Source organism: Lissotriton helveticus, chromosome 10 (assembly GCF_964261635.1).
Source record: "Lissotriton helveticus chromosome 10, aLisHel1.1, whole genome shotgun sequence".
NCBI lineage: Eukaryota > Metazoa > Chordata > Amphibia > Caudata > Salamandridae > Lissotriton > Lissotriton helveticus.
In genome coordinates, this window is record NC_136071.1 from 805,533,132 (window position 1) to 805,559,144 (window position 26,013).

At 42.4% G+C, this 26,013-nt stretch overlaps 1 protein-coding gene across 1 annotated transcript in view; it reads left to right on the top strand.

The window, feature by feature from the left end:
* Nucleotides 1-26,013, top strand: part of MKX (mohawk homeobox) — a 230,398-nt gene that overhangs the window by 56,961 nt on the left and 147,424 nt on the right. Inside the window, exon 4 of the mRNA XM_078663399.1 lies at nucleotides 2,071-2,224. Within this exon, the coding sequence (XP_078519525.1) occupies nucleotides 2,071-2,224 (154 nt within the window). The remainder of the gene's footprint in view (nucleotides 1-2,070; nucleotides 2,225-26,013) is intronic.

Consider the following 26,013-nt stretch of genomic DNA (forward strand, 5'->3'; position numbering starts at 1 on the left):
GGGCGATGCTCCTCCGCCTTAGCGGAGGAGCCGCCACTGTTCCTCTTCTCAACAAACTAAAAAGGGATGGAAAGAATACTTGAATTAATTGCAGCTACTGCTGATCGCTTGGGCCGCTTTCCAGTGTATCATTTTTTGCCCACTTTCACACTAAAAAAATGCCCACTGTCATGCTGTAGACCGAGACCAGTCATATGCAAATCAGTATTGGTCCTGCTCCAGATGGAACAGTCCACTTCGAAATGCCTGGCCAGGTCTCTTGCAGACTGGAACATTGGTAATTTGGGGTAGAAGTCACTACAACAGCTTTTCATTCGGTGCCCAAAGTACTGGCCCTGCTATTATTTTCTTATGGGGCATTCATACAGTGGCAGATACTATATGTTAATTGGTGAACCCTGATTAAACTGAAATTAACACACCGTTTCCTTCCCTAAGCCTTTCATCAGTGAAAATGAGTCTGTTGGGGGTCTTAGGGAGGGAAAGTGGCCTTGTGATGTCCTCAAAATGTGTGTGATAACACTTCTGGCACTCTTGGGCCCTATTACAAGTCACTCATGGTGACGCACTGGCGGTCTGACTGTGAGACAGTAACGCCCTGGGCAGTCGACCCACCAGGGAACCGCAATTCCCTGATGTTGGAGCTGTGGTCAGAGGCCGCAATATGCTTGGCAGGACAACCACGGTTCTGCCAATAATATTACAAGTTTCCTCTCCACCAGGGTTTACATGGTGATTCTTCCTCCATGTAAACCTTGGAGGAGAGGAAACGAAGGGGGCCCTAGAGGCCCCCTATGCCTTAATCACATATGCATGCACACAGGGGGACATAACATATGCCCCCGTGTGTGCTTGCACATAGCTTCCTGCACAGCATGGACTTTCAAGTCCATGCTTTGCAGGAACCTTGTAGTGCGGTCCCATTGCGGTGCCTTTTTTTAATGGCGCCGCCACCTTTAAGTGAGGCATCACCATGGAACCTCCACTGCGCCCTGCCTGCCAGACTACTTGTAAAATGTAATATGGTGGGCAGGGGGCAATCTTTGGCAGAACGGTGGCACAGTGATTTTCACAGCCTTGCCACCACTCCGCTGAAAAGTCGTATTTGGCCCCTTAGTATTTTGGTCAATGAGCATCTGTGATAAAGAGAACCATCTAAAATGTGAGATATGTGACTACTCTTTGTCTTCCCTTAAACTTAGATGGAGGTCTTACATATTACAAAAGGTGCAGTAATAAATGTTTTCATGATGATTTACCATTAAATAACATAGATTACCAACAAATATGTCTATAAACATTTTAGTACATAGTACATTTCTCTCTTGCACAGGGGAGCCTGACACTCATCGTAGCATTGGTGCTAATTATTATTATATTCATTCAACCTTTTGGCATTGTGTTTCATTTTGCTACTTATTTTCCTTAGTTCAGTAAGTAGTATGCTTTAAAATGTTTCATGCTACTGTTTTGAATTAACTTAGCTAAGATGTTATTTGTGTTTGAGCACATTCCCCAAAAATAAAAGATGTACACTGAACCCCTTCCATGCTGGTGACGAACCCCAGCCGTCACGCTCCACGGTGCTCGTGTGCTGATGACGGCTGGGGTTCGTCACGGCCCCGCCCTGTTCATTCGGCTGCCGCACACGGGGGAAATCGCGGCCGCACGGAAGGGGTTAATATTTATCATAGTTGTGTAGAAGCTACGGGAGAAGGATAAATTACATTGCATAATGTGAAAATATAGAGACACAACAGAAGAGGTATATTGTTAATCACAATGGGTGTTTCCAAAGGTGATGTGCTCAACTTTAAATTTATAATATCCATTGGCATTTTCAATATTAACATTTCAGAAGATGGGAAACTAACATTCCAGAGAGACCCTCATTTCGATTTTGCACTGAGATCCTGAAATTAAATTTACACTAAAGTACGTGTAGGAGAGCCATTTTCTAGTTAAATGTACTGATATTAAATAGTGGTTAATGTGCACATAAAATGAAGTCATGTTCACAAATATATGAACCCTTTGTAGATTAATTAAAATTCTCTTTTTATTTCTCAGGTTTCCAACTGGTTTGCCAATGCAAGACGTCGCCTTAAGAATACTGTCAGGCAACCAGATCTGAGCTGGGCTTTGCGGATAAAGTTGTACAACAAATATGTTCAGGGCAATGCTGAGAGGCTAAGTGTTAGCAGCGAAGATTCATGCTCTGAAGGTATGTTCACATAAATGTTTGGATTTACTGTTTTTCCCTTTCTGTCAGTATCACCTGCAGGATCAGACTAGTTCTCAAGCACGTATTTACTATTTTTACCCTCTTTACATTCTAGCTAAAGTAATACAAGGGCATGCAGCGTTTGTGTCCTAAATCAACTGCTAGGATATAAAGACAACGGTCTTTTTTACCTAATGTTTAACTTACCTATTTCGGTTCGCTGATATGCCATGTTAGTAAAACATAATGAACTTTAATAAGAAGATGGCAATTTGTCAGTAAATATGGTTGAAATGTGATGCAGTGGTTTCCCATACCCCATCTCATCAACCTAGCAATGTATTAATTTAAAACTATCCTCTTTTTTTATTTTTTATCTGTTATTTTTTGTTTTCTTAGGCCCAAATTGCAGAGAGTAAGCAGAACGTTGAAACCGTCTCCATCACAAATTTACTACAATGATTTGCATAGAGTACATTTTTTTTAGATAGCTTTCAAAATCCTTATCAATCAATCAATCAATCAAAGCATTTGTATAGCGCACTACTCACCCGGAGGGTCTCAAGGCGCTGGGGGGGGGGGGCGGTTCGCTACTGTTCGAACAGCCAGGTCTTGAGCTGCTTCCTGAAGGCGAGGTGGTCTTGGGTCAGGCGGAGGTGGGTTGGAAGGGAGGTCCAAGTCTTGGCGGCCAGGTAGGAGAAGGACCTTCCTCCTGTGGTGGCTCTTCGGATGCGGGGGACGGTGGTGAGGGCGTGGCTGGTCGATCGAAGCTGGCGTTTGGGAGCGTAGAAGTTGAGGCGGCTGTTGAGGTATCCTGGGCCTTGGTTGTGTAGGGCTTTGTGTGCGTGGGTGAGGAGCCGGAAGGTGATTCTCTTGTTGACCGGGAGCCAGTGCAGGTCTCTCAGGTGTCTGGAGATGTGGCTGCAGCGGGGGATGTCTGGGATGAGTCGTGCTGAGGTGTTCTGGATCCGCTGGGGTCTCTTCTGGAGTTTGGCGGTGGTTCCGGCGTAGAGGGAGTTGCCGTAGTCCAGACAGCTGGTGACGAGGGCCTGGGTGACCGTCTTCCTGGTCTCGGTGGGTATCCATCGGAAGATCTTACGTAGCATGCGCAGGATGTTGAAGCACGACGAGGGGACGGCGTTGACTTGTCTGGTCATGGAGAGGGAGGAGTCCAGGATGAAGCCCAGGTTGCGTGCGTGGTCTGTTGGTTTGGGTGCGCTGCCCAGGGCGGGGGGCCACCAGGAGTCGTCCCAGGCAGAGGGTGAGGATCCCAGGATGAGGACTTCAGTCTTGTCCGAGTTCAGTTTCAGGCGGCTGTTCGACATCCATTTGGCTACGTCTGTCATCCCTTCGTGCAGGTTGGCTCTGGCGGTGGCGGTGGCGGGGTCGTTGGTGAGGGAGAGGATCAGCTGGGTGTCGTCGGCGTAGGAGATGATGTTGAGGTTGTGCTGGCGTGCGATGGCTGCGAGGGGGCTCATGTAGATGTTGAACAGCGTGGGGCTGAGCGACGATCCTTGTGGTACGCCGCAGATGACTTCGGTGGCCTCCGATCTGAACGGGGGGAGGCGGACTCTCTGTGTCCTTCCGGCGAGGAAGGAGATGATCCACTCCAGTGCCTTCTCCTGGATTCCGACGTTGCTGAGGCGCTGTACTAGGGTACGGTGGCAGACAGTGTCGAAGGCTGCGGAGAGGTCCAGGAGGATGAGGGCCGCTGTTTCTCCGTTGTCGAGCAGGGCTCGGATGTCATCGGTAGCTGCGATCAGGGCGGTCTCGGTGCTGTGGTTGGCCCGGAAGCCAGACTGCGAGAGGTCGAGGGAACCGTTCGTCTCGAGGAAGGCGGCCAGTTGCTTGTTGACGGTCTTCTCGATGACTTTTGCCGGGAACGGGAGCAGCGAGATGGGGCGGTAGTTCTTGAGGTCGGTGGGGTCGGCTGATGGTTTCTTAAGTAGAGCGCTGAGTTCGGCGTGCTTCCAGCTCTCCGGGAAGGTGGCGATGTCGAAGGAGGTGTTGATGATGTCTCACAGGTGGGGCGCGATGACGGCGTCGGCCTTGTTGAAGACGTGGTGAGGGCAGGGGTCTGTCGGAGATCCGGAGTGGGTGGAGTTCATCGTGCGGATGGTGTCTTCGGTGCTGATCGGGGTCCAGGCTCGGAGGGTGGTGGTGGGGGGCGGTGGTTCGGTCATGGCGTGCGTCGGTTGGGTGCTGAAGCTGTTGTGTATGTCCGCGATCTTGTTGTGGAAGTAGGAGGCGAGGGAGTTGCAGAGGTCTTGCGAAGGGGTGGTGTTGTTGTTTCCGGCGTTGGGGTTGGAGAGCTCTTTCACGATGTTGAAGAGTTCCTTGCTGTTGTGTGCGTTGTTGTCCAGTTGTTCCTTGAATGCGGTTTTCTTGGTGGCGTGGATCAGTTGGTGGTGTTTTCGGGTGGCGAGCTTGAGGGCAGTCATGTTGTCCGGTGTTGGGTCTCTGCGCCAGGTTTTCTCCAGTTCTCTGCAGTTCTTTTTGGAGTTCTTGAGTTCGTCGTTAAACCAAGGGGCTTTCTTGCTGCCGGGTCTGCTCGGCGGGGTCTTCAGAGGGGCGAGGTCGTCTGCGCAGTCGCTGATCCATTTCGTGAGGTTGGTGGCCGCTTGGCTGGGGTTCGTTGTGCTGGTGGGAGGGTTCTTGCTCAGGGAGGTAGCGAGCTGGTCTGCAGTGATCTTTTTCCAGCTTCTGCGGGGAATCTGTTGCTGGTGATGGTGGAGCGTGGTCCTTCTGAAGCTGAAGTGGACGCAGCTGTGGTCCGTCCAGTGGAGTCCCGTGGCTTGGCTGAAGGCGATGTCCTTGCTGGAGGAGAAGACCGGGTCGAGCGTGTGTCCGGCGTAATGGGTGGGAGTGTCTACCAGTTGCTTGAGTCCGAGGTTGGCGAGGTTGTCCAGCAGGGTGGTGGTGTTGCGGTCGTTGTTGTTCTCCAGGTGGAAGTTGAGGTCCCGAGGAGGATGTAGTCGGCGGAGGGGAGGGCGTGTGGGCTGATGAAGTCGGCGATGTCTTCGCTGAATTGTGTGCGTGGTCCCGGGGGTCTGACAATGAGGGTGCCTCTGAGGGTGGTAGGATGACTTCTTGAAATATAAGCAATCTGCAGATGTCTGTGTGTATCCCTCGACCAACTAGACATACCCCTGCAGTTTGTTTTCAGGATGGATGATCTTTGAGTAAATTCTGGGTTCTGCAGTTAGGCAACAAACTCTCTTTTTTTGGGGGGGGGGGTCGTATTTTACTCTGTAGAGTTAACTTCTGCTCCAAGTGCTCAAATTGAGCATGGGGGTGTTGCGTTTCCTTTCCCACACTGGAGATGGTTGTTTGCTGCGGTAGTTTAGTGTGTAGTGCCTGTATGGGAAAATACCATGCTACAGGTTTGCGAAAACGCACAAATATATGGGTTTTACACAGCCAACGTTATCACACCCCCTTTCCAGCTTCTGTACCTAAACTTACTACTGTGGACAATCTTTAATGGAAGACACTGTCCAATAATGTAATTGTGAAGAATTGTTCATGAATTATGCCTTTCCTCTTTCACTCCATTCACAATCCTGATCTGGACAGTAATAAGTTAATTATTGAGTAGTTTTGTCAAACATACTTTAAGGGCGAGTTAACTCTTTGGGCTACATCCTAAAAGGAAGTATCATTACCATGGAAAAGGGAAAAATTATTTTCTAGAGCTGGTTTCTAGTCCAAATCATGCACAATTGGATAGCAAAAAACAGATTCACATCACATTTGGCGGAAATTTAGGTGATCTATTTCAACTGTGTCTGTGATCTTATTTCAAATTACATTTGGAAGGAGCTTGCCTTACAGTACTTGATAAGAACTGAATTATCATTCTGAGTGATTTAGGAAAAATGAGCAAAGGGATTATAAGTCACATTGTTGCCAGTGAACGACACTCCCTCACTGATTGATGGCATTGTTACTTGTTCCACAATATTTTTGCGGGGTGAGTGAGATGGTAATTGTGGCGAAGCACCTACCGGGTTAGGCTTTGCCAATTTTCAAGTACACTATGGCCTTCGCTATTACTGGCTAGTGAGATCTCACCATTTTTTCTGTTGGGGCTCTTGGTGCTTGAAACTGATTATAGTGATGATCTCTGTTTTTCATACCATACACAATCAGCAGATGGACTCACTACAGTCATTCATACTAAATAGTGAGTATCAAGGAATTCCCTTATCTGCACATTCCTAAATCATACAGATTACTCATTCCCTTAACATCCCACTCTGAGTCAGAACGAGCAGGCGTGAGTGCGCGATTGTGTGGGAATGCTTGTGTGGTGAGTTTGTTGGTGTATTATTGATTTACTTCTGTGTGTGTGTGTCTGTTTTTGAGTATGTATGTGTGTGGCTGAGCAGATGCATGTACAGTATTTCTGTTTGTATGCATGTTATAATACATACATATGAACTATTTCCAAAGGGTGCAGGGTCAATATTGAGATGCATGTCAGGCTCTGTGTAGAGCAGCACACTGGGTGAAAAACAATGGGCTGAAATGCCACCCAGTGAAATTGGGAGTGGTTTAGACAATTTGCAAGCATTCTTTCCATCACCTTTTGTGTTCAATGTTATGCCCTAAATGGCCAGGCATTTGACCAGACTTGGATCCCTTGCTCACTGTGCCACGAGATCCAAGCTGCCCCTCCGGCATGAGATTTTATCAGGCAAAAACAGTCTGGGGTTGCATTTGTCCCATGCTGGAGGGGACATCACCTGGCAGTTCTGCATGAACTGTTCCCATGATGGGCAGGGTCAGTACAAATTTGCATAAGGTGGACCACTGTCAAGGGTAGTACAGTGGGTGAAAAGCAACGGGTTGAAATGCTACCCAAAATGATTTCAAGTTGTTTAGACTATTTGCATTAATCCCATAACCTTTTGTGACATACATATATCAACATTTAATACTTTGCTTTGTCCCTTGGAATCAGTTGGTTTTTCTTGACCCTTGATTCGGGACCGTCACAGGTTCCGAGGCCATGGTCAGGAGAGCAGGAGGAGCACAGGTGCTTCAGGCCAGCAAGCCAAAGCAAATATCGCTGCAGGAGCCGACAAGTGAGGAGACAAACTTATCGCAGCCCCTCTAGAGTTGTCAGATAGGGCCCAATAAGCTTGGCAATTCTCAGTAGTGCTTGTGCGACCAACATCAAAGGTGGGCAGCACAGCAACTAAGTGCAGGCCTTAGATAGGGGTCCGAAGATATTGGATGGGACCCAAAAAGGCAATGGCCCTGAACCAATGTCTGGGAGGTCGGGAACGGCAGTTTCTGCTAGTCAATCAGAGTCTCCCCCGAGTGGCTCTGCATGGTGTGGTTGGCGTAGTCTGTTGTAGGCATCAGGGGGTGGCAGGCCAAAACCCTTCGAAATTGAATACAAGCCCACTGGTTCAAGGGACCGTAGATAGATCAAACTAGAGGATGGGGCTCACAGGGCCCCTTTGTTGTAGTCTGCAATGTGGCATACACTAAGGACACGCCCAGGCCTCAGCCAAGTGGCCCATGGCATCCAGGGGATCTGCTCCGAGAGATGCTCATTAAGCCTGACCTTAGCTGAGCCGCATGGTATGACAGTTGTACAGTGGCAGCAGATACTCACCAGAAGGCTCACCTGGTGTCTTGTCCACTGTGTCCTGTGGTATGGTACTCAACGGTGGCTGGTCCGGCAGTGTCGGGCAGAAGAGTCCTCTTGTGTGGTCAGAGAAGGGACTGCCAATGTGATTCGGCTCCAGTCCCAACGTTGTCTGAGAGGCTCTCGCTGGCTCGTCAGCCACCCAGAGATGTCACACTCACCATCTTGTTTTTGTTTTAGGAAAACAATGGCACATCTTGGCACAACCTGAGCTCCCCTTGCGGTTACCCACAAGGCCATATGATTCAATTGAGGCTGTCTGTCCATGGTCGAAAAGGGGTGCTACGACATCAGAACAAAAAGCAGACCATCCCAAGCTGGTTGTGGCCCCATCAGCAAGAGGGAATTAGGTAGTTCCACTGGCCAGATTGGGAGCTCAGCGCAGAGTATCCATCATCTTGGCCTATCATGCCACACCTCCAAGTATTTAATACTTTATAACTCATTTTGTCTTCTTATTCACACCTACTCAACCTGGCTATAAGTAACTGTTTTTAAACACTAGATCAGGGATTGACATAAGGCCTATTGTAAGGCACACCAATCCCTGAAATAAATATAAAGTTAGGGAACACATCCCTGAGTGTCCCTTCAACAATTCAAGAACCTTGGTGTGCAGCCTAGCTGACCACATGTAACGATTGGCTGATCAGATGCATATATGATCCAGATATATAGATTGATCTACTGGAACTGACAGAACCTGTCATGCTCCAGGCATTGTGTGAAGGCCTGTTGCCCCCATCCCTACCTCTGGCTACCAAGATGGTCTTTTAATATTGGTGTAAGACACTTAACGGGACAGGATGGAATGAGTTGGTCACCCAGGTGACACCTCTTTGGCATGGGACATGGCTGACATAGATCGATGATCTGTGTGTATTCTCATACTGGGAAAACATTGGGGTTTCAAGAGCAGGCTACAGATGGGATTGCTACTGTATTAAATCCTTCCTCGAACTGTCCAATTGATTCAACCTGCATACAACTAAATGTTATGGATATCTTCAGTTGAGACAAGCATTGAATAGTCACAGAAAGGTACTGGTGAGCATTCTAGAATACAGCCCTCTAGAAGCAAATGTAACAATGGATCAGTTGGAAGACAAAAACATTTACAGATGTCCTGCTGCCTTTTAAGCAATACTTCTGTGAGGCAGACTGAAAGAAGACGAGCATCTGAGACAGTCTACCCCTAGATGAAGGTGGCTGTGGAGAAGTTAAAATGGCCACCCATACACTCACAATCTCCGCAAAGCTTAGACTCATTCAATTCAATTCAATTATATCCTTAGCGTATATTTCATGTCTGTACACCTCTGGAAAAGGGACATAATCAGTTCCCCACAACGCCTCAGGTGACACACTGTTTATTTATTTATAAAGTTTTATATAGCGCGAACAAGATCCAGAAGGATATTAGAACGCTTTACAAAAGGATGGAAGGAAGGACATAAATGAAATATCGACAACAAGTAAGAGTACAAAACAGGAATAATCGCATAATTACAAGACAAATGAATCAAGGATAGTAATACAATAAACAGGTATATAGCGGGCTACAAAGGGGGGCACAATATGTGGTAAAGAAAAACAGCATCATATGATGGTACAATGGTTGTAGGATCAATGACTTCGAGCAGGTGAACATAACCCAATTAAGGTAAGAATTTGTAGTAAGCAGTAGTTGAGGAGATTCTGCGTACTTCCAGAGTTCCATATCTTCGGGGCAGCGCCGGAGAAGGCTGGGTGACAAGTTCTCTTTTAGCTAAGGATGAGTGGTTTCAAGAAGAAAGTGTTGGCTCTTCTTGAGGCTCCACCACCACAGGATAGTTCAAGCTTTTGCTCCAGGTACCTGGGAGTTCTGAAATGCAGGGATTTGTGCACCAGAACGGCAATCTTTAACTGAATTCTAGCTTCGTAGGGCAACCATTTAAAAGATTTTAGGACTGGGGATATGTGCTCATTTCGTTTAGTACCTGTGACCAGTCTAGCTGCAGTGTTCAGTGATGCCCTTAGTGGAGCCAGGGTATATTTGGGAAGGCCACAAATCGTAGCACTGCCGTAGTCTAGCCTCGGCAAGACAAGTGCTTAGACCACCTGCTTGAAATCCTTTTGTGGGAGGAATGGTTTGATATTTCTAAGTGTCCTCATCAAGTGATTAGCTCCCTTACACACATTGCTGATATGATTTATCATATTCATGTGCTTGTCCAGGGTGATTCTGAGAGATTTGGCTGAGTCTATGATGAGAGGGGTGCAGTTGAAAGCAGTGAGGTGATTCAGGCAAAGGTCTAGCTTGGGGATGTGGTTCGGAGGAGAGATGAGAAGGAATTCGGTTTTGGAGGTATTGAGCAGGAGATGGTTCTCAGTTAACCAATTTTGAGTACACGTTAGGGTAGTATTGAGTGAGATGATGTTATCCGGGGATGAGATTTTCAAATAAAGTTGCATGTCATCCGCATACATATGGAAGAGAATGTTCGAGAAATTTAGTGAATTAGCTAATGGTTCCAAGAAAAGGTTGAAGAGAATAGGAGATAGGGCAGACCGGTAGGGGACACCCATGAGTACTGGAGAGGGCTGGGAGAGGGAATGGTTTGCCTTGACTCTGTGATCTGTGGTGGAGGAAGGACGAGAACCATTGTAACACCTGACCCGAGAAACCCATCCTGTTTGTGATTACATTTGTTGAATGCAGAGGAAAGGTCAAGGAGGATTAGGAGGCAGGAATCATTTTGGTCAAGCATTTCTAAAATGTCAGCTATAACGTGCGTGAGAGCCGATACAGTATTGTGCCCCTTCCGAAAGCTGGATTGATGCTCGTCTAGGAGTTGGAAATTCTCTATGTGAGTGGGATTTTTACGCATTTGTCTAGTAGTTTGGCTAAGGTGGGTATGTTGGAGATAGGGTGGAAATTATTGAGGTCAGCTTTATCTGCCTTCGTTTTTTTTAGTAAAGGTGACACCTGAGCTGCTTTTAGGCAGTCTGGGATCATGTCTTGTGAAAGAGAAGCATTTACAATCCTTGTCCAGGTGGGGATGAATACATTCTTGATTTCTTTGAAGATGGCCGGGGCAACGGGTCACTGAAGTGGTTAGATGGGTTGATATTCTGAAGAATCTTGTAGACATCTTTTTCACTGAATGGGGTAAAGGTGCTCCATGACACATTGTTCTTAGTGTTCAGGCTCATAGGTTTGTGCTTTTCTAAGAAGTCAAGGGGTGCTGCGGACCCGGAGGATGGCATTAGAGCCTTCTTAGAGGCAAGTTCAAAGGTGATGAGTCATCATTTCTCTGTGAAGAAAGCAGGCAGTTTGTCGCAAGAGGGTGGGCTGCCTCTAGCGTCAGAGTGGTTTGGACCTACCACTGATTGCTGTTTGACCAATTCGAACAGTTTCTTGGGGCAGTTAGCAGCTTGATCAAGTTGGTGTCTGAAGTAGTCAGTCTTAGCGCTCTTGATTTGTTTGTTGTAGAAACTCCTAACACCCAGGAACGTTCAACTGCCCTAAGTTTGTGGAGTTCCGTGTTTAAATTGTCGTCGTACCATGGTTTGGATATTTTTGTTGAGGCCTTTTTTTTGTTGGAGTGGTGCAATGACATCCATGATGTTTGAGATGGTCGAGTTGTAGGAGTCGGTAAGTAACTGAACCTCAACCATGTCGGCTTGGGAGGAGAGGGCAGATTTGCAGTGGGCTGCTAGTTCATCTGAGTTTATTGATCTGAGGTCCCTATTCCAGATCTTTGATTTCATTGGCTGAGCCTTTCTCATCGACACCTCCCTGTTAATATAAAAGAGGATGCAGTGGTGGTCGGACCAATCGCAAGGAGTAATGGCATCCTAGGTCATGATCTGCCCTTTAGAGATAATGAGGTCTAGAGTTTCTCCTTTATTAAGGGTTGGTTGGTCACAGTGCTGAATCAGTTCTTGATCATTCAAGAATGCTTTAAGGCAAGTTACCGCGTGGTCATTGGGGTTTGACCAGTGGAGGTTGAAATCACAAGGAAGATTTGGGACACGGCTGAGTCGACATTGCCAGAGATGACTTCCATTAGTTGCTCGATGAAGGGGAGATTGATAAAAAGTGTGAAGTTTGCCTACTGGCAGGTTTTTACTTGAGATGCTGAGACAAAGGTATTTAGAGGAGGAAGGCGAAGAGGACTCTAAGTGAGAGTATGTTCATATGAATACAGGCTAGGACACACCCAGCTACCAAGCTCTGTCTAGCCTAATTATGTTGTGAATAGGGGGTCCTAGGAGGTCTAAGATAGGAGTGGATAGGAAGACTGTGATAGGAAGATTTATTTCATGTGACCTGGTCATGTCATATGATCTAAAAATGTTGGGGCTTCATAATCCCAATTCCTGACTAAAATACTCCAGCTTCCAATCACCATGTCTCCCAAACTGGCATTGTTGTTTATGATTGAAGGAAAAGTCTTCCCGAGCAGTGCTAGGTTGATCTCTGATTGAGTTAGTCTTTCTGTAAGCCAAAGAAGGTCTTTGAAAATATTGTTGGTTGAAGACATTTCTAGGTAAAGTGCAGGTTTTTATACCTTATTAATTACTACAATTTATAAGTCTCAAGTCAGGTAAAAATCTCAAATTTAACTGAAAACTTAAACATAATACTTTTTTAAATGTATTTTTAATATAAGCCAGCAAGTACAGAGTGGGACTTTTTATTACACAGTGTACAATAGTCCAGAGTTGTATCATACCTCAGAATTTGAAAATCAATTACATTACGTCTAACATTAAAAAAAATGGGCTCAATACTGTTCAAGTAAATGATTTATTTCCAAACTGAAATAGTTACTGCAGTGTTTGATGTGCATCAAATGTGAATTGTGGTTCCTGGACACATATAATGTTGACCATGGGTCCTGGAGACATCAGAAACATTTGGAAGATGAAGTCAACAAGAATAATGCATCAATCACAAATAAACAGTGTGCTATTCACTAAAGTCTGCTAACTCTGTTTTTTTTAATGAAAACTGACAATGTGGCCTGGCTGTGTGATTTTTGTTGTGTCAGGGGTAAACCTTGTGAAATATAGGATTTCAGTTCGTATGTTTTGTGCTTAATATATATTAAAAAATGTCTACAGTTTTATGGTTTAATATTCTTATGACTCAAATTATCACAAAAAATGAAAATATGGATTTGACAGTCAGCATTTTAGTTGCATTGGCCTATTAAGAAGAGATTATCAAACATTTTACTGTAGTAGCTAGACAAGCTCGCAGTAACATTAAATGTAACTCAATGAAGAAAGTTTGTGCCAAGTATGAACAAGCTTCTCTCTTGAAATTCTTGTAAAATTATTTTGTTTCCACTTCCGTAATATAGTAATTTAAAAGCTTTGCTGAGATGAATCTATATTGTTCATGTGTTGGAGCACTGTAAATTAGTGTTGGCCTCAGGCAAATACCTTCAACTATAGAAATTAAAAAAAAATAAACTTTTCTCTGATGGGGACATTAACATTTTTATGAAGCTGGTTGAAGAAGATGAGTTCCTTTTAACACAGTTTTCTGCATTAAAGGGTCGTTGAATAGGTGATGCTGGGGGCATTCCCAGCAACATCCATGGTGACACTTCCCCAGATTTATGAGAAATCGTAACTCTGAGGCAGCGCCAAAAACTATCACCTCCACAGGAAAAAAACTCTAGTGATTGTTTTTGTGCAGGAATGTTTCCCTTTCTGCACAAAATATATCATACCGCAACACAGGCACTCTTACGCCATGGTACAAAGGTGCCTGCGCTGGGGCACTGCAGCTCATTGTGCACCAGTGCAGGGGAAAGGACTTATTCCTGCCCTTTTCCTTTGCTGTAGGGCAGCACAGCAGGAAGTCCTTCAATATAAAACATTTTAAACAAGATAATACAGCTTAAGAATTTTAAATACACAACCAGTACTCGATATTCATACGCATTACTTTTACTATAAAATTAAATAAAATGTATTCTAAAAACACACTAACCAAAACTCCTAACCTATATATGCGTACTTAAATATTGAAATATTACTATTAATAATGAATATATTTGTAAAACATTTACTGCTATTTCTAAACTTTAAACCCTAAAATGAGCAAAAAACGAATAATTCAAAATTAACAATCATAGAATATAAAAATATAAAAAATATTGTATATTTTTAAAATTTAAATAAAATTACAATTTTAAAGCAATACACATTAAAGTATTTCTATAATTTAAAACACATTTTTGCTAAAAGCATACAATTTTTTAATTTTATGTAAAAATATTTCTAAATATTTTACTTTATTTAAGCAGGTTATATATTTTAATATTTTAAGCAATTTTTTTACTAATTTCTCAATTAATATGAAAAAAAGTATTACAATTATGAATGTAACAAAATGTATTTGCATATTCAAAATCATTATGTTGCATACCTTCAAAATTAACATAAAATCTAATATAAAATTGACATTTTTTTTTAAAATCTCCCCCCTTATTCTCCTGAAAAAAACACTATCCAGCTACTAAAAAAGTAATTATTTATATACATTAACCCAACTAAAAGTACTAATTTTAACGATCTTACCAAAAACTCCCCAAAAAATATTAAACATATACAAACACACTACAATAATTTACATACTAATTAACACTTACAAATGATATTACATACAGCCATATTATCTACATCGATTTTTATGACAATATTAAAAACAACACTAAAAATTATGGGCTTGGTTACGAGTCTGATGGTCTTGCGACTGCCAGACTCGTTCAGGCGGTCCTCCATCCTTCGTATTATGACTGTCAAAGTTGTAGGGACGGTGGACCACCGGCTGCGCCAGGAAACAGTTGTTCCCTGGCGCAATATGCTGAGCGGGGACTGCCGCAGTCCCGCCCAGCACATTGCCAGTTCCTGGACCACTAGCCTTTTCATGGCTGAGCCCTGCCATGAAAAGGCTGGCTATGCAGTAACAAAGGGGGCCCTACAGGGTCCCCATGTCCCCCCCACCATAGGGACACATTCAGGGAGTCACAACATGTGCCCCCTGTCAGTATTCCCACAAAGTTCCAGCATGGATGTCCCCATCCATGTCGTGCTGGAACTTCTTTTGCTGTTCCCATTGCGGTGCCTGTTTTCCATGGGAAAGGCAAAGGACCGCTGACCGTGTCACGAGTTGAACTTTTGTAACACACAAGTTCAACTTGTGATGCGGTCAGTGGTTCTTGCGTGGGTTTGGCAAACCTGTGCCTGAGGCAAGCTCAAAATCAATCAAAATCAAACTCCTAATCAGGCCCTCTATTTTTACTTTCGATATTCTTTACACAATATTTTTGTATCACAATATTCTTTTTCCTATATTGTGTCCAAACACCACAACTGAACATACTTACATATTTCCTGGATGACTGAGAGTGATCTAATAATACCTCAGAGGAGGTATATTAGGCAATCGCACCAACACATCATAAAGAACTCTTTAGCTACTCCAGTAAAAATCTTTATTGCCAGTACACCGATTAATGCACCCATTCTCAGCTGCAAGTCTGTCCTGATGAGGATACTGAGGTTTACCTTGATGTAGGTCAGGGTCTTCAAACATTTCTGTAATAAGAGCTACTTGTATTCAATGAAAATCCTCTTGAGCTTCATATAGTATTAGAGATGTAGTAGTAATTACATCAGACAGGATTACATTAGAGGTCACCATACAGAAGATCACTAGCAGTGATCATCTTCGTGTTGTAGGCACGGTTGCCAGCAATAATGCAAAAAATGTTTTGCCACTGTGGAATGGCTCTACATGGCTAATACATAACAGTCATAGCTGCAATGTTCGTAGCATCACATTAATAATATTAGTATTAGTGCCAATACAGTTTGATTTTTGTCATTCATATATCATCTTTAATTTGGAAATAAAATAATTTTTCCTTGAGCATCAGCTTACACATTTTGAAATTACACAGATTTCTGTTTCAAATGCACGCTTTTCAATTCTGGTAAACCTATATTAATTCATTTCAGTGAAAGCCTCAAATTTAGTTCTATGGGCTGCACACGGGAGAGCTACTTCCTGGGCAAAGTGATGTCCAGCAGTTGTCACTTTTATAAATGCCAGAAAGCTGAGTATGTGTAATCAAAGAGTTCAGTTTGCATGTCACCATGTGCCAATTTTACCTTTTTGCTACATCCATGTATTTTACATGTCTTCTAAAGACTGGGTTATATATTTGGAGAAAGGCAGTGCATTACAAAAGCTATGAGCAACAGTTTAAGCCAGTTACCCTTGGTAGGCCATGGCAACATGATAGGGTTTGGCCATTCTCTCAATGATACATTGATCCCAAGCTCTACTCCCTCCTTCTCCATCCTAGTTCACCCATTTACCTTCGCCCATCACATAAATGCACTGCAACAGTACACACCTGCTGGTATTTTACTCCTTGAAAACAGAGGACTGTTTGTAGGGGTATTTTAATATGAATTATCTTATACCAATCAAAATTGTGGGATGCCAGTTGATTGAAAATGCCAAATTTCATAGAACTAGACATTTGGTTTAATCATTTGTTTGGTTTGCTGCATAAAGCTACCTGTTTCTCCCCCTCCGTCTCCTTTCACGGCCTCATTTTGCCCTTCAGGCCTTCGCTTTTCCTCTTTTCCTTGTCCATGTTTCTCCTTCTCTGTTTTCTCCTTTCCCTTCATTACAGGTGTGCCCTCTGAGTCCCCGTTTTACATAGTACACCCAACCCTGTCTCTTTTTATACCCTTTGTTAGGCCACAGTTTCTACTCTAATTCCTCTTATTTTGCTTTGTGTTAGAAAATCTTTTGTCACATTTTTTTCTCGCTTTTTTGAACCACTTGGTTTAACTTACATGTCCATTTTCACCACAATAACCTCAAAAGTCGTTGAGCATAAATCATGCTGTCCATTATCATTTGCATTAAAATTGCTAAACAAAGCAAATGTGCATTTTAACAAATGGGGTAGGGATATATGCAGTCTTCTCAAAAGCAGTATACTAAAATAATATTTTTGGTTACATGGTTTAATTTGACTGCAATTATTTTGTTGGATCCATGGACACTGATTTTGGAAAACCTTAACACTGAGCTCATTCATAGTACTCAATAATATAATGGTCACAGCAAGGGGAGGGGCCTAAGGGAAAGCAATGTATCAGTTTACAATTTACCAGATTGATGCAATGTTTTAGCTATTCCTCATACTCCTATTTATGAATATTGGAAGTTCCTTGCTTTATTTAAAGGACTTTTAGAGTGAACAATGATCTTGATGTTCAAGCAACTTTCATTCTAGTTTCCTCACACTCCTCAGAGATCCTACGAGATTTCACCCTCAAAGCCTATAACAATACAGTGGTCTTGCTGTACCATAGTGGGATGTAAAGCCACACAACTACTTACAAGTTGATTACATTTTATTGTCAGGTCTGTGTTTTTAACTATTACAGGAATTTTTTTTACAGAAGCTACCAGAGTCCTTGTTTATTATTTTGGGAGGCTATTAAGATTTTAAAATGTTTCTTTTTGTTGTGCCAGATTAACAAAAGTGCTTTGGATTAGCAAGAACAGGAGAGCTGAGTTTGTGAATGCAAAGTATTAATTCACAAATTTGTAATTTACATTGCGAATCACAATGCAAACATTTCAAACTCTTGAATCTTTCCCCATTCCCGACTTGGACAGTTTTGCTCAAATACCTTGTGCCCGCATCTGTAGTCAGAAAGAGTTGTAAATTTCAAGCTGTCAGTCCTTCTAGAGTTTGTCGTATCACTAATTCCGGAGTTCAATGAGAAACTTGCAACTCTTTAGGCTAGTAGAATGTCCTTCCTCTTGTCTCTTTCTAATATGTCTTGTTACTTCAATTGTCCACATCACACTGGGGGCCAGATTACGACGTATTTTTGCATACGCAAGCCGGATTGCGACCCATTTGTGCATGCAAAAATACCTAAATTGGCGAGTCGCAATTTATTGACGTCTCGCTTATTAGGATTTGCCACTCGCTATTAGGTAGGGGCGTTTCAAGGGCGTCCCTTCCTAATAGCGAGTCTGAGCCCTATGTATGACTGTTTTGCAACCGCAATTGCAGTCGCAAAACAGTTGCAATTTACCACCTACTCAAGTAGGTGGTAAAGCATTCGGTAATTGGAAGGGGTCCCCAGGGACCACTGCCTGCCCTCAAAATAATAAACACGTTTAATTTTTTTTAAAAACGCATCCTGTTTTCCTTTAAGGAAAATGGGCCGCATTTAAAATAAAAAAACAGCTTTATTCAAAAGCAGTCCCAGACATGGAAATCTGCTAGCCCAGCAGGCTCCCATCCCGGGAAGGCCAGCCATTCCCAATGGGTCACAAATTGCAAGTGGCTCACTAATATTCATGAGCCTCGCATATTGTGACCCCATTGGGAATCGCTAGCAGTGTCTCTGACACTGTTGTACATTAGCTTTTGCGACTCGCATATTGCGACTTGCAATTTTTCGCAATTTGCAAGTCTCAAAAGCAAGTGGTCGTTCATCTGGCCCTGGATGATTAAGACTTGAAGCATATGGTTTCAGGCATTGCACACAAAATGTAAGACTTTTAATTCACAGAGACCACCAGTCATAAACCCAACTCTTTGGTTGCTTAATCTTAATGTATTACATCCATTTAATCTAAGTGTAGGACAACCACACAGAAAACCGCACTTCAGGGTTAGTATAAAACATTTGTATGAGCAAGGACTAGGAATTTCACCACCCAAGAGACAGCCTGATTGTTTGGTGGCTTAAAACAAGTTTAATGCTTCTGCAAAAAAAAATCACTATGCCACAAGAACATGTGAGACAACACAACTCAAGCAAAGAGTTTAGTAGGACACAATTGAAATGTGTGTTGACAAGAAGTCTATAAATAATTGTTGAATAAAATATGTCCACCCAGATCTAGAAATCCATTCTGCTGTGTTTTGATTTTGACTTAACTGTTGTATAATAATTTTCCTCACCTTGTTTACACAACAGTAAGGCCACACTCCGAAAATTGAAATAGCTCTCTATTAGACAGCTACTCCTCCGTAAAAGTGTAGGTGAAACCCTTTGTTCCATCTTTTTTCTCTCTCTTTCTCTATATCCCCCTTACGCACTTTTTTTCTTCCTCATTCATCCAGCTCTCTCCTTCATCGCTCTAAATCACACTCTATTTTGCTTAGGTATTTAACATCTTTTTTCTTCTGTTTTTGACTCTACATTTTTTCACTATTTATGGGTTGAAGGAGACAGTTTTTTAGGTTAAATTCACAACAGCAAGATATTTTATTGCAAGTTAAATTGATGTTGGTAATAAAAATATCTTATTGCAACAAATCTTTTGTGGTCACAGTTCTCAAATATATCCAAAAGTCACAGTTCATAAAGTATAAGAGTGTACATCTGAATCACATCTGCTGTCTTTGCAAACAGTGATTCGCATTTCTAGTGACGCAAATACTGTTAGAGAGGCACACACGTAGATCACCTGCTGAGCTGCTATGAATAATGCTTTCATTCCAGGCCACCCATCTGTGTATTACCTCCGTAGTGAAGGAGACCAGGCGTCTCCAATGAGTAGCTCTTGAACAACTGGTAGCTCTCCAGCCACCAGTCAGTAGCTCTCCTGTGTGCATTCCATCCTTCTAAATTGGAACTTTCTGCTTGGTTAAATTAACATATGTATGACAAAAATGTGTATTCTAAGATGAAAAAGTGTGTATTTTCAGAACTGGTCAGTTAATATTTGGAGAAAAATGGTTGAATTTTCAAAATATATTTAAAGGTGATGTTGAGTGATAAAGCATGTGAGGAGACTTGTTACTGATATGAAGACTTTTGTGTCACATGTATGTCATCTTACCTACGTATACGCAATCCATTGAAAAAGCCTTTTTTTTCATTACTGCTAGCAACTCTCTTCATGCCTGTGGTTATCACTGCTGGTAAACTTGGAAATGATGGTCACTATTGTATTCTTGTATGATGTGGTCACTGTTACAACATCAACAACATTAGTAGCTTGCACTGATTTTCATTTAACATTAGCAGCTCCTATTGCAAAAAAGGTTGATACCCCTGCTCTATACATTTCGTTATCCTCCCTCTGATTATCTTTCCCCCACTCCCCTGTCATTCTCTCTCACCCCCTCCCATGGGCTCGCACCTCACCTCCAGTTTAGCAAATGAATGGATGATTAAAGTAAGGCGTGTGGGGCAATGTGTGTTGACAGGCTGTTCACTGGTCTGGGGTATCAGCTAGGACCGACCAGTGAGCACAAAAGCCCCACCCACAGAATTACCAATGGGAGGGAGGGAGGAATTAGGGAAAAAGTGGGTTAGGAGGATCGGGTGGGGTGCCAAATGTAGTTTCGCCGGGGTGATGCCCGAGGTACGGACCGGCTCTGATTGGGGACATAGGGTTCAGCCAGAAGGGAAGGATGAGAAGAAGAGCAGAAAACAGCGTGAAACTCAACCTATAAAAATCCCAGAAATGCCAACAGAGAAGAAACATTTAAGCATATGGGATTGTTTACAAAGCTTCGCTGAAAGTTATATTTAGTGAGCACAAGTTATCCAGTAGCAATGAGTTCACAACTTGAATGCGTGGGAAGGGAAAAACATGTTTCCCTGTTCACAAATCATGGTTTTAGCTATGTGAACATGAGACTGTCAGGAGGTTTCTTCAATTTTATTTGGTTGCAATTTCAACATTTCGCAAATAATTCTCAAACGAGTGCCCGTTCTGCATTTGTATAGGTTAAAACCCCCTTTGTTATTTACTGTTTTGTTATAGTGTATACTGTGTTCATAGTGAGTTAGTTTCAGGACACAATGACTGGCTAAAATCTGAAACTAATAGCTGACATTACTGCCTTCAGGGATGTGCTTATTTAATGATTGAGTTAGACTGGCTAAACTGTACAAGAGTAAAGGTTGTAATTCTAATTCCACGAGCGTTTACGTTTTGTTTATATTATTATTATTTTTAGCAACAATTATTATATGCCCTGTCCAAGAACTCAGCATTGGGCTTGAGTCATGTAGCTCTCTTTTATAGTGACGTCCTGAGTTTGTGTTTCCGGATTGAAAGAAGCACTTGTCGGCTCATTTGAGCACTTGTGTAAAACGTCTTTTTATTTTCTGCTTGAAGGTCCGTCTTTCATAACTTTAGATGTCTGTACGATGACTCAAAATGCAGTTTTTTATGTTTTTATTTTAATTTTAATACATTCACATTAATAAACATTTACCTGCTACTGTTCACTTTTCTGAATCACTCTGTTTTTATTAAAACAGATATGTCATGTTTTTCCACAACCTGTATTTCTGCTTCTTGTATAAAAGCTATGGAACTCTAGGCCCAGTTCTCTAAAGAATTTGCATACCTGCCCCTTCTAGCTAACAAATTCCCATGGGTGCAGGTCTACAATATTTTTTAATTCACATAAGTTGTCCACAGTACATCGGAAAACCTGCCACAGATACAGGTTTCCGGCTGTAGTTTCCGTATACGTCCATGTAGAGGAATTTCCACATATATAGTTGTGCATAGTGTGTAATTGCATATAGGCAAATACCTTACCATGTACACAGTTGGACTTATTGTAATTTTTCCGCTACTGTGAAATATTTTTCCCTGGGCAGAAACCGCTTCCCCTACAACAATAACAGTTTTCCTCAGGACGCCACTGCAGACCAAGTGAGTCAGAAGCTAAGAAAGATACCCGAGGGAATCGAACAATCACAGCCCAAGGGATTAAGGGGGGGGGGGAGCAAATGATAAATCTATCAAAAGGTAACCGAGAGGGAAGAAGACAACAAATGTGAAGGACCGAAAATGGGTGAAAACTGGTACAAAAGCAAAAAACCACAACAGACAGTATGTCAAGAATATTCTTAAATACAGGTCTGCCCCTAATCCAAAGCGTAGATTTGTGGGGGAGGGTTTGGGGTGTTAAACCCCCAATAAAAATGTATTGTGTAGTAAATAGTTGGGTACAGGTGCTTTCAGTCCGTTATGGTGACGTATCTGTCGAATTTCACCCTTGGTTTTTACATGCCCACACTTAACAAAACAAACACACACTCTTTCTCATCTCTGCCTTAAAGCTTGTTTAGTTGAACAACTATTGTGTTTTAACTACCACTAACAATCCTCTCTACTCTCTTTTTCCACTGCCTCTTAAACCCTCTTGTGTTTGCTTCCCATAATGTATTTTATCAAGATATGCCAGCGCAATTGTTGGGAAGTCTGAATCTTACACGCCCCCCACCAAACTTACGATTCATGCTACTCCCCTGCCCCTAATTTCCCGGAGGTGACCCTAACCCGGAAATGAGTGAGACTACGTGTATGTAAATTAGCAGTCTAATGTTTCCCACCTCTACATTCTACTGATGTGTTCTCCACAGTCCAGCCCTGTGCACCTTATGGTAAATCAAGTGTCTGTGCATATCTTATTTCCTAACACATTCCTGTTTGGAATTTTGTCTACCAGTTGAGTGACCAATATCTGACTTATATTTCTTTTCATGAGTTTGAATTAATGGTCTTCATAAAGACAGAAAGAAATATGACATTATGATGTTATTGATAGAGACTTTAGGGGCATTACCTATGCTTTTATCAGAGACGAGCACAAGGTCAAAGAGTGTTACTAGTTTTAAAGTGTGTGGTATGTTTTAGCACTTTCTCAAGATATACTGCTGTGAAATTAGACTTTTTAAGGGTACTGTAGAGAAAAAAAATGTTTTCTTTAATCAGTCTTGCATTATTGACACGCGACAATTGGCAATCTAGATTGTTACATTGTTGATTACATCTGTTCGAGCTTCAGTTTGTACTATCACTCCCTGGATGGTCCCTTTAAAGTTGTAAATCTCATAGTAGATCTAAATTTTCAGAGTTCTTACTTTCTGTGAATTAACAAAAAAATGGGATTTACTTTTAGAATGTCATAGTCTCATGCCCTGAACATTGTCAGCAGCCATCGGCAAAACTGGGGTGTTTGGAAACGGTTCCACTACACCTGCATACCTATTCATCTTTTTTAGGTCTCGCCTAGGCAGCGCTTGCGCTGTCTCTTTGAGACATTTTGTGTTCAGAATATGGGCTTTAATCTCCACCCATTTCCCGCCCATGTTTTCAGTTGACTCCTTTGACTTTATTTTGCAAATGCTTTTTTTCTTTGGGTAATTTCTTAAGAAGTCCCAACTTAGTCCCTCTTTTTTCTACTGTTGTCACCTCCCGTAAGGACTGCCCCTCTTACTTGTAATGTTGTCCTGTACCTTTCATTTACAGTTTCAAAGCACTCTTTTGTTAATTACTTTTTCGTTATAGCTGGTGTTGCAAGCACGACAGCTATGCACTTCCCTGACAGGACTCATCAAATGCTTCTGAGGGAACCTGGTATACAGTCCATGCTGAGACTTGAACCCGGTTACCTAGGCTCATAGTCAGCATCTTTGTTACGCCACATCGCACAAACATTATGCCACGACTAGCACCCTGGCAAAGCGTCCACTTCATGGACACAGTGCTTGCATTTTTTAATTGAAATCAGCGCGACTACCCTTTATCTTTTGCAGCCACGTGCCTTTGCTGCCTGTTAACATTTGACAGAAAACAGGATCTGTTAGAGCTTGCCATTTCCTCGTGATGATTTGATGCTCCCTTACAGCCAGGCCTTTCCTAGTGAGCGCAGTGCTCAGTTCATAGCTGCTGCGCTTCAGTGTATGCCTGGAGCCTGCACCCTGTTTCCCTCTCATTCTTTGCACCCCGTTGCACGCTCCCTTGGCGTGCCCGTCCAGCAAGTCTACCTTATCCCACCACTCCTTTTGCAAGCATAAGACAAACAGCAGAGAGGGGAGGCGTTTCCAGGGCCAGCACATTTAGCTTAGATCTAGACTAGTGGCGAGCTAAGAAGTAAACATAAGTACATATATTGTTTTATTTATATCTTGTTACCGGAGGGGTTTGCACCTAGGCCCTTGGTTTCTCAACTTGTGGTAATTTCATGCCTCCTTGTGGCAGGAACCATAGCCGTTTGCAATCTGAATTCACTCTTTATTGGTACAAGTGCGTCTTCAAACAATGTCCAATGTTTCCATTTAAAATGACGCAAACCATGGTTATCCAAAGTGAAACTGGGAGCAGGACCACAAGAAGGTGTAGAATTAAGGATGGGTTAGCTCTTAATGAGGCTGTTTTACACCAAGGGTGTAGCTATTTTTTAGCATTTTATTGCATTTTCCCATCATTTTAAATAACATTGCATTTATATATTTAGCTCTTAATCGTTTATACCTGCCCTAGATAAAAAAAAATACCATTTACAACACTAAATAGCTCTAAAACTGATGAAGGCAAGACTTATTCAATTGCAAATGTTTCATTTTTTTTATGATCAGAGGTTCTACATGCTAATGGGATGGAAAAATATCAGAAATGGTTTAAAAATCCGCAGAGTAAATAATTTGTAGGCATACACTGTCTTACCAGTGGTCATTCTTCACCCTCCAGAAGAAACTACTACCTTTAAACTTAGCATATCTGCTTCCTCTAAAGATTTTAGGTTGTACCAACTCCCATTTGTTGGAAGAAATGTCTGCACATTCTGATGCGGTGGATCTGTGGAATCATGTCGAGATGCTTTATTCCTATCTACTTTAAACATAGGTTTGCAAAAAAGGTTAACAAAAAGATCATTAAGAGTGCATGAGGATCAGAAGTAATTTTACATTTTGGAAAAAGTACCGTACGAGAAAGTTGTTAAAAAGTGACACAAGGTAATGGCGAGTGAGACTGCTGTCTTGATGGTTGATGTGTTTTATGAAGTTTCAGACATTTGTCCAGGCTGTGAATGTAGTACATTAATAAACTCTCATGAATATATGAATTATCTTAAGTCTGTTTGCCAAAATAGTTAAACATTATAAATGTTCCTTTTTTCGGCCAAACATTTTCTTCCAAAAAGTAGTCGTGCAACCTGATGCGGATGTTTTAGTTGGTTTATACCTGTAATGACATGAATATAACAACGATTTTCGGTATTTTCTCAATTCATTCATGAAACTTTAATTTTGTGACTCATTTTACTCTGAATCATCTAACAAAAACTGCTTGATATTATCTACTAAAAGGTTTTTTTTTAGATTTCTATTGTCAATGTTGCAATGATCAAATATATCAATTCTTTGACTAGTAGAACGATGAACACATTGGAAAAAAGTGAGATCACTGTTGAACGGGCTGTCCTCGTTGTATTTATTTGCCCTGGTGGAATAGAGTACCTGGCAATTGTAAAGACATCACAGGGATAGTCCTGTGACATCCAGAGATATGTGCGGGTTGCCTATTAAGTGTCACACAGATATGCTTGCCTATGATTTAATAGGTGTCTCTTTTGGGAGGGAGGGGTGGGGGGAAGCAGACCAAAGACCATGAATTGTGTGAAAAAGGCAGCTTTCATTGGAACAGGTGCACATAACAATTTTAATAAACCTCGGCAAAAGCCTTCCAAAACTAAGCCTCACTAAATAAACCACATACCTAACCCAGCACCCCGCCCCCTTCCCTAAAATGTCTTTGAACCCGCCCCCACCCATACATTACAACATTTAAAACAATACAAATCATTACATCACCGTATAACCCAGTATAAACCTATAAATACAACCCATCCGTTAAACAATCTCCCCTGCCTGCCCCTTTACAGCTGTCAATCACCCAACCTGTGCAACCGAACTAAAAATAACCAACCTATTCTTTCCCTGTCGATAACCCAACTTAACAATTAATAACCAAACCTCTGTCAAACCTGTCAAAATTCAAATAACCCCCGCACAGCTCCTGCTCCAAGCGACAATACATAGCAAACCCCTGCTCACCTGTCCCAAAAAGGCCACCTAGGGATAACAAAATCTAAAGGAAAAAACCCAGATAATAAAATGAAAGAAAAATCAAAAAAGGAAAAGAGAGAGGGAGGGCAAAAACGACCTCAGCCTAAGCTTCCAGCCACCAGGTCACCACACCTAAAAACAATATGCTGAAAAACTAAATTACCCCCAGCCCCTCCTGACCGCT